Source organism: Mixophyes fleayi, chromosome 9, assembly GCF_038048845.1.
Source record: "Mixophyes fleayi isolate aMixFle1 chromosome 9, aMixFle1.hap1, whole genome shotgun sequence".
Taxonomy (NCBI): domain Eukaryota; kingdom Metazoa; phylum Chordata; class Amphibia; order Anura; family Limnodynastidae; genus Mixophyes; species Mixophyes fleayi.
Window position 1 is genome coordinate 26,197,016 of NC_134410.1, and position 10,395 is coordinate 26,207,410.

The 10,395-nt window shown below is 45.6% G+C and overlaps 1 protein-coding gene across 1 annotated transcript in view; it reads right to left on the reverse strand.

Moving 5' to 3' along the window:
• The window catches only part of MAP3K10 (mitogen-activated protein kinase kinase kinase 10), a 28,068-nt gene extending 19,505 nt beyond the window's left edge, over positions 1 to 8,563 (reverse strand). The window contains exons 1-2 of the mRNA XM_075187065.1: positions 7,999 to 8,563; positions 5,371 to 6,431 (exon numbers count right to left, since the gene is read on the reverse strand). Of these exons, the coding sequence (XP_075043166.1) occupies positions 5,371 to 6,112 (742 nt within the window). The 5' untranslated portion in view covers positions 6,113 to 6,431; positions 7,999 to 8,563. The remainder of the gene's footprint in view (positions 1 to 5,370; positions 6,432 to 7,998) is intronic.
• Positions 8,564 to 10,395: the final 1,832 nt, after the last annotated feature.

Consider the following 10,395-nt stretch of genomic DNA (forward strand, 5'->3'; position numbering starts at 1 on the left):
AACTATGGGGAAATAAAATCAGCCTCATCACCACAACTAGGGCACTTTTATGCCCCTATGTTCTTACCGACCCTTCTTTGGGTTTATGGATGTGTTCTGGTGTGTGCTACTATACAGACATATGCAGTGTCTTACTGAGTGCAGCTGACCTCTTCATCCTTTACTCTAATACAGTGGAGGGAAATAGATGGTGGAGGGAACTTGAATGTTTCATAGACCATAAAACCAACCCCATTCTATATTCTAGATCCCAATAAGATGAAACAGTTACAGGAACCTGTTTCCTTAATTTGGGGTATCAATATTTTCATTTATAGGAAGGTATGGGCAGCACAGTGGCTCAGAGGTTAGCACTTCTGCCACATAGCACTGGGGTCATGAGTTCAATTACCGACCATGGCCTTATCTGGAGTGGAGTTTGTATGTTCTCCACATATTTTCGTGGGTTTCCTCCAGGTGCTCCGGTTTCCTCCCACATTCCAAAAACATACTAGTAGGTTAATTAACTGCTATCAAATTGACCCTAGTCTGTGTCTGTGTGTGTGTATGTGTTAGAGAATTTAGACTGTAAGCTCCAAAGGGGCAAGGATTGATGTGAGCGAGTTCTCTGTACATCGCTGCGGAATTAGTAGCGCTATATAGATGATGATGATGATAACGAATGTGTGGGGAATTAAAGTTTTTGCAAAAAAGCGACTGTTGTAGGGAAATCGGAACACATGAGTCCAATGTGGCCCTCAGTATTTTATACTTTTGACATGAAAGTTCTTTTGTTGTTACATTGTGTCCTGTAGTGGGACAGTGATGTGTCCTCATTCAGTGACCAGCTATACATTAACCTCCTGCTTAAGTTGCATCAAATTGTTGCTCTAATACTGTGATGTCATACTAGGCTTCATTCTTAGCAGGAAAGAGTGCAAATAAAGTTTTAAAATCCCAAATGCTTCTCTATGAATGTAGTATGTGAACATGAGCCTTAAACACTACGAGGTATATTTACTAAACTGCGGGTTTGAAAAAGTGTAGATGTTGCCTATAGCCTATAGATTCTAGTTATCATTTATTTCGTGCATTCTACAAAATGACAGCTAGAATCTGATTGGTTGCTATAGGCAGCATCTCCACTTTTTCAAACACAGTTTAGTAAATATACATATAGCATATATAGGTCTTTGTCACACTCCGATACCCAGTGTATATGAATAGGTGTCTGTCAGTGACTCTTCCAGGGAGCCCCAAATAACCCCTTTCACCACTGCTGTAACCTCACAGTCCCTGGCTCTCGTTGCATACAGACAACACACACTCACAGCCCTGTGTCTGTAATTTACCAGGTCAATAATAGGATGGATGTATCTCCTGACGGCCAGTGCTGAACATTTATGCAAAATAATGGCTGTGCATATACAAATGACACGAAGACTGAGGCATTAACCCTCTGTGGCAGCCTAATAAAGCCATTGATTGTATTTCTATCCTAGTCCGTTACTGTCTGCACCACCTCTGCTGAGACACTGATCAAACAGTAATCACAATATTTACCCACAAACACTGGCCCAGGTGAGGCGAGCTGCCAGGTTCACTACCAGGGTGACAAAATCACGGCAGTGCAGAAGTTAATCGAGATACAGACGACAAAAGGAGAAAGTCAAACAGGTTTCAGGAGAGAGGAGGTGTGAAAGGTCAGTGTGTACTGATACTAAACCTGGCTGCAGGACACACCTCCCCCTCACATACTACTACAGCTCCACAGGTATGCACCCAGCAGACACCACTACACCATACCATATGTACAGCACCCCGACATTACCACAGCATCACATGCCTACACAATACAGACACACCTCCCCCTCACATACTACTACAGCTCCACAGGTATGCACCCGGCAGAGACCACTACACCATACCATATGTACAGCACCCCGACATTACCGCAGTGTCACATGCCTACACAACAGCTGCAAGACACACACCGGAGACCCCCCTGACAGCTGCAGGACACACACCGGAGACCCCCCCGACAGTTGCAAGACACACACCGGAGACCCCCCGACAGCTGCAAGACACACACCGGAGACCCCCCTGACAGCTGCAGGACACACACCGGAGACCCCCCTGACAGCTGCAGGACACACACCGGAGACCCCCCTGACAGCTGCAGGACACACACCGGAGACCCCCCCGACAGCTGCAGGACACACACCGGAGACCCCCCCGACAGCTGCAAGACACACCCCGGAGACCCCCCCGACAGCTGCAGGACACACACCGGAGACCCCCCTGACAGCTGCAGGACACACACCGGAGACCCCCCTGACAGCTGCAGGACACACACCGGAGACCCCCCTGACAGCTGCAGGACACACACCAGAGACCCCCCCGACAGCTGCAGGACACACACCGGAGACCCCCCCGACAGCTGCAAGACACACACCGGAGACCCCCCTGACAGCTGCAGGACACACACCGGAGACCCCCCCGACAGTTGCAGGACACACACCGGAGACCCCCCCGACAGTTGCAGGACACACACCGGAGACCCCCCCCCCCGACAGCTGCAGGACACACACCGGAGACCCCCCCGACAGCTGCAGGACACACACCGGAGACCCCCCCGACAGCTGCAGGACACACACCGGAGACCCCCCCGACAGCTGCAAGACACACACCGGAGACCCCCCCCCCCCCCGACAGCTGCAGGACACACACCGGAGACCCCCCCGACAGCTGCAGGACACACATCGGAGACCCCCCTGACAGCTGCAGGACACACACCGGAGACCCCCCCCGACAGCTGCAGGACACACACCGGAGACCCCCCCGACAGCTGCAAGACACACACCGGAGACCCCCCCCGACAGCTGCAGGACACACACCAGAGACCCCCCCCCCCGACAGCTGCAGGACACACACCAGAGACCCCCCTGATAGCTGCAGGACACACCGGAGACCCCACCGACAGCTGCAAGACACACACCGGAGACCCCCCCCGCCAGCTGCAGATAAGTGAATGTGTACGTACACCGTGTTCACAGTTGAAGATGCATCCAAGTTTGAATGAATAGAAGACCCGTTCTCTTCACAACAGACACACCCCTCAGACGCTTCCGTCTAAGCTGAGAACATTCCGTACAAATACCTTTCATTTTAAATGTTACGAACATAATGGTTATGAAGCATCATGTAAACTTGAATTAACGAGCTAACACAACAGGAATACCTTCTGTACAAAAATAGCTTTATTGTTACCTTTGCTACAACACGCTAAACAAATCCAAATCTATGGCCGAGCAATTACTAAAGTCTCAATAAGCTTGAACGTGCCCTTACTGTACATTGCCTACATTACAGCACCTCTTCCCTCCCCTGTCACTCCTCCTCAGACACAAGGGGGTATATTTACTAAACTGCGGGTTTGAAGAAGTGGAGAAGTGGAGATGTTGCCTATAGCAACCAATCAGATTCTAGCTGTCATTTTGTAGAATGTACTAAATAAATGATAACTAGAATCTAATTGGTTGCTATAGGCAACATCTCCACTTTTCCAAACCCGCAGTTTAGTAAATCTAGCCCAAGGAGTCATAAATGTTAAAAAGGCGCATGTCTGAATAGCTGCAGTATCCTGCGTTCACTTTGAGCATGCGCAGTGTGACAAAACACAAAGCTACACACTACACAACGGGAGTATGTCTCACTCTGGATCAAACCCTCCGTGGCCACTTTATTAGGTACACTCATTAATGCAAATATCTAACCAGCCAATCGCGTGGTAGCCACTCAACGCATGCAAAGACATGGGGCAGCACAGTGGCTTAGTGGTTAGCACTTGTGCCTCACAGCACTGGGGTCATGGGTTTGATTCCCGACCATGGCCTTAGCTTGCATGGGCTTCCTATGGGTGCTCCAGTTTGAAGATTGGTATAACATTGCTCAGTCTGGTGAATTTGGATTTCTGCTACAACATGGAAATGGTAGGGTCAGAATTTGGCGTAATCTACATGAATCCATCTTTCCTTGTGTCAACGGTGTGGGGACTGTTTTCCTGGCACACATTAGGCCCCCATAATACCAATTGAACATTGTTGCTGGCAATATGCATCCTTCATGGCCACAGTCTACCTATCTTCCAGCACGATAATGCACCATGTCACAAACCGCACCTCAGCAGTGTACTCCAATGGTCTCCGCAGTCACCAGATCTCAGTACAGTAGATCACCTTTGAGATGTGGTGGAACAGAAGATTCCCAAGATGAATAACTGTGTGACACTATCACGCCAACAGGGACCAGAATCTCTGAGGAATGATCCCAGCACTGTGATAAATCCATGCCACAAATAATTCAGGCTGTTCTGGGGGCAAAGGGTGACTCTATCCAGTACAAGAAAGGTGTACACTCAAGTGGCCATTGACAGACAGCTAACGTACGGCACAGGCCACATTGCACATCAGTGGACAGGGGGTGATGCAGACCATTCATGAAGACACAAAACGCGTCAAGCTTCAACCCTCTCACCCTAACTTTGCAGACCTGTCCTCTGAATTTCCAGGGGAAACAGGTGTACAAAGTCAGCATATGTACGCTGTACAGATACAGCATGACGTGTACATAAAGGCCATGTCCTGTGAACATACTACAACATAGTATAGAATATATATTGACATATGCATCATTAAAAGAGCTAAATTAGCAAGTCATCATTAAGTGTCTCAATGAGGTCAGATCATTGGTTCGTACTAAAGCGATAGGCTGCACTTTCATCGTTGTTTACTCCGTCCACAAAAGGGGCCACCTGCACTCTGTGTGTGGAAAAGGGGCGGGGGGGGGGGAGTCAAGGGCGATAGGAAGATTATCAGGCATTATATGTGGTGACCAGTATTGGCGTTTGTGTGCCGTCATCTTCCCACTGCCCTAACAGGCCACTAATGGGCCAGTATGCGTTGGGCCGACCTAGTCATGATCCCGACATTCGACTCTTGGGTTGAGCAGCAGGATTGGCCCTTGCGTGTCCACCTTATGAATATACAGGACATCATTGCTACATTTGCACACAAACACACACACATCATTTTTAACATTCAACACAGTCAATTTAGAGTAAAGATAGAACTTGTTTGTTCCTCTGGTTGACCCGAAACATGGTTTGTTTAAGCCCCACACTGAGAATGATGGTATGCATTACATTTTGAGCCATAGGGTATGTCTGCCCTTTAACGCCTGACATTTTAACCAACAGATTAAAAAAAACAAAAAAACTAAAACAAAAACCTTAGAACATAGATCAGGGAGAGGCGGTTTGCTCACCCCACCCCGCAGCGCCATCCATGACATCTACAATAACAGGTAGCACCTCTCCTTGTGAACACTTACTGTTGCTGGACTTCAGGTCCCTGTGGATTATAGGTACAATAGCCTCATCGTGAAGATACTTCATGCCTCGCGCAATCTGCACGGCCCAGTTGACCAGTACATGAGCCGGGACCTTTTTCCCAGCCAGGGCCCGGTGTAAGGGCCCACCTCTGGCATACTCCATGACCAGACAAAGGTGCGGGGGCGTCAGGCACACTCCTTTCAAGGCTATAATATTGGGGTGATGCAACATGCAAAAAAGCTTGGCTTCCTGTCTGACGTTTTCTGCCGTTACGTTGATATCTTCATCTGGATCGTGACGCACCGCCTTCACCGCCACCTCTTCCTCTCTCCATACTCCTTTGTAGACCTTCCCAAAACCCCCCACCCCAATGATCTCCTCCACCTCTAGCTCCTCAAACTTTATCTGCAACGGATGAGGAAAATCTTTTGGGGCAGCCGTTAAGGTGGTATATTTAAGATCACTGACCACATAGTTGCTAGGAAAGATGCCAACTTTGTCTCTCACTTTTCCAGTCCACCAACCTTCATCACCAGAGACCGTAGAGTCCTTGGAGAGGATCTCCACTAAGTCCCCTTTCCGTAATGTTAGTTCCTCCTCTGCTGTGGCCTCGTAATCAAAAACTGCAGTCCACAAAGGATTGGAGACTCCATAATCCTGTACATCGTGCCACATTCCATTCTCCTTTGTGTCTTTAGAGTTTTGCCACAAGATGGGCTCAGGTTTTGGAACACCATCCATACCTGCAGATCAAGGGGGGAGAGTAATCATTTTAGTCCATGTTAATCCCAAGGGTGGACTTGTAAAATGTGCTTTTTTCCATAATAAAGGGAAATAAAGACGTCCAAGACCAGTTGTACATGAAGTGGCCCTGGACTAGACCAAAAATCATCTCCATTACTCATCTTCCCATCCATCGTCCGACAGGAACATTCTGCTAAACAAATGGGTTTAGTGAATAGGTTATACCAGGCCAGTTGCTTGTCCAAATTCTTAGGTGCGTTAAGGTGGAGAGTTTAGAAATCCTGGAACTTCGAGCCTCAGCGCGCTTAAAACAGAACTGTAGGATTAAGAAAAGTTAGGTTAAATCCTCATTAAAAACTATCAAAGACATTTTAAATGGGCTGAGGGATCCTGTGTTTTTCTACATGTATGTGTGATTAAATGTTCACTTGAACCCTCCCTGATATACAGATTTTAGTCATGTGGGACATTAACCTTGTGACAGGTTAGATAGCGTGCCTGGGTTTATTTGATTGATAGAAATATGATGTTGAAGTGTGACAATTACAGTCTACCTGTCACTCAGCTTTGTGTTATGCTGAACATACATAAAGACAACAAAAGTCCCTAAAAATTCCATATAATGTAGAGATCTACAATACAATGATAATGATACTATAGAAATTGGATCCCTATTGGGCATGTATGTGGTTGGAAGATGACCACAATGGGCCTCTATTGGCCGAACTGCTCACACTAACAGGTCCCAGTGATACCAGAAGTGATCCAGCTGCTTGGAATTAGGTATTGAATTGCCAGATCTCGTTCATTTTCTTAGGTGCGTGTGTACTTCAGTCGACCAGCTTAATATATAGAGATCTCTTATCTAGACATTAGCATTCTGTATTAAATAGAGATAGTTCTCCTGATTGTTCCTTATTACAGGATCAGACAGTGCTGGGTTTCTATATCTAATATAGAGAGATCTCCTGACTGGACATTATTATCAGGACAGGATCAGACAGTGCTGGGTCTCTATATCTAATATAGAGAGATCTCCTGACTGGACATTATTATCAGGACAGGATCAGACAGTGCTGGGTTTCTATATCTAATATAGAGATCTCCTGACTGGTCATTATTACCAGGACAGGATCAGACAGCGCTGGGTTTCTATATCTAATATAGAGAGATCTCCTGACTGGTCATTATTATCAGGACAGGATCAGACCGCGCTGGTTTCTATATCTAATATAGAGAGATCTCCTGACTGGTCATTATTATCAGGACAGGATCAGACCGTTCTGGGTTTCTATATTTAATATAGAGAGATCTCCTGACTGGTCATTATTATCAGGACAGGATCAGACATCGCTGGGTTTCTATATCTAATATAGAGAGATCTCCTGACTGGTCATTATTATCAGGACAGGATCAGACAGCACTGGGTTTCTATATCTAATATAGAGAGATCTCCTGACTGGTCATTATTATCAGGACAGGATCAGACAGCGCTGGGTTTCTATATCTAATATAGAGAGATCTCCTGACTGGTCATTATTATCAGGACAGGATCAGACAGCGCTGGGTTTCTATATCTAATATAGAGAGATCTCCTGACTGGACATTATTATCAGGACAGGATCAGACAGTGCTGGGTTTCTATATCTAATATAGAGAGATCTCCTGACTGGTCATTATTATCAGGACAGGATCAGACAGTGCTGGGTTTCTATATCTAATATAGAGAGATCTCCTGACTGGTCATTATTATCAGGACAGGATCAGACAGTGCTGGGTCTCTATATCTAATATAGAGAGATCTCCTCACTGGACATTATTATCAGGACCAATGTTCATTATAAAAGATATAGATAAAAATGACAATCATGTGGGTCACTTACCTATGAGGTCCATGCTTGGGGTCTCGCACCACAATCTACCAGAGAGATCATCTCTTAAGGCATGTAGGAACCTTAAGCAGCAATTGAAGCCGGTAAGTGGACTGAGCAATCATCATATCATCTCCACTTCAGCATCATCCTCTGTCCTCCAGCCATCACAAGGTACAGATGGGATAACTCTCTCCCATCACCTACAGGAATTCAGCTGTAGCCCCTCTCTCTGGGGTAATGGTTTCCATTCACCTTACAGGCTGTCAGCTGTTCCAGGCAGAGCAGATACACAGCCAACCCCCTCACCTCCCTGTTTCTGTCCTGTTGCATTGTGGGAGATGTAGTTTTCTCTGTGCTGCAAAGAGACAATTGCAGAGGGTGGCCAGCAGGTTGTGCCATGCAGTCCCTGTAGACTCAGGAAGTGATCAATAAAACAGGCAATGTCCCATTGTCTAACAGCATAAATACAGAACACGCTTGTGTATTTTCTTATCGTACGTACCTACACAAAAACTCTGTATACTTATAATATGTGAATACTCCTGCTTATTTAGATACGCTGTGTACCTGCCAATTACACTTCTTTATTGATGTACCTATTGAATAAACATATACACAAAATACGTATATATCAACTAATGCACATATTTAAAATAGACCCAGACAAAAATTGTCCATACGACATTGACATACATGTGATTTCATTATGTAACCTGTAAATTGTTATTGCATATTTATAGAGCCCTAACATATTCATGGATGAGGCAGGAACTGATGTGAATGACATATTTTCTGTACAGCATTGTGTAATACGGTGGCGCTATTAAATAATAATAATCAGTGGTGTGGATTTATGTTAATTGGTTGCTAACTAATTGACCCTAGTCTGTGTTCCTTTGTATGTATGTGTTAGGGAATTTAGACTGTAAGCTCCAATGGGGCAGGGACTGATGTGAGCGAGTTCTCTGTACAGCGCTGCGGAATTAGTGGCGCTATATAAATAAATGGTGATGATGATGAATTAAAAGCTGTATAATAGACATGAGTACTTTTAGCTCGTATACAGCACTTGCAAGATTACCAATCACACAGATAGCACAATTATACTTACTATGTAATTCCTAATGACCGTGATACTAAGCGACATAAGCTAGACTTCAGGATTTAAAATGTAGTCCTCATAAATGATCTAATTATTGTTTTATAGTCAAGAGTACCCAACCACTGACCTCTTTACTCTGATCATTTACTTACTTTCACTCACATGGGAGCACTTAGAATGCTCTGGTTTCTCCTCAGAACACACAAATCTCACCTGTTCCTAACATATAATAATGTGCAACCTGTCTATCTGTATGTCTGGAAGTCCTGACTTGTATAACCACTAGGCCTGTGGCGTTGGTTCGGGTCCCAGGTTACACTATTTGGTTTAGAACTAGCAAGACATGCTGGGACTTGTAGTTCCACAACAGCTAAAGATCCACAAGAAACAGACCATAATTCAATGACCCAAATAGCTGACTGTCTTGCTGGAGATCCTTACAGTTGCTTTACCTATATAGTGCATATCATTTGGACTTAAATGCTGCAATTCCCTTCCTGCAGAACAGGCATTACAGGGATATAAAAGACTCAGTTATTTGTGCATTGAACAATACAATTAATCCTTAGTGAAAAACAGGTGACCTGTGACAGTAACAATTTTGCTTCATAAAACACCCTCCCTTGTATCTGTATCTTTACATGTTACAACTGCCTTAATGTGTAACCCGGGTTATACTCAACATAAACCTGTTTTCCTGCTGCACAACCTTTGCACAGGCACAGCCAATGAGCAGACCACTCCCCTGACAGAGCAGGGAGTTCTGGGAAGCGTAGTCTTGGCTCTGATTGAACTGTGCAGTGGGTGGTGATGGGCTGGACTGAGCCACTAGGCAGCTCCATCCTGTGTCTATTGACGGCAGGTGAATGCACACAATGGCTGGCGTGATGCTCTCGCTGTGTGTGCATTGCACAGGTGTCTCAGAGCACAGCTAGCTGGAAGGGGCTCCCTCTAGTGACAAGTATGAACATTGCAACAAACCTAGATATTGCTGAATGACTTTCTCAGTAGAAGATGGTGATGATCAGAGCCGTAACTTAGAATTCTAGTGCCCTGGGCGAGAAAGACAAATGCCGCCCCCCTAGCCCTCAATTTTAACCAAATTTACCTAAAATATTCCTAAATTGCGCCCCCCTTCAGCGTTGCGCCCTGGGCGGTCGCCCCTGTCGCACAGCCCTAGTTACGGCCCTGGTGATGATGATAGTATATATATTATTGTAATGGGATTTCCTTCTCAGCTACAATCGGTCCTGATCCTGAATAAAAGTGTGTTTTTTTTTTATTAACATCAATATCAGAATTGA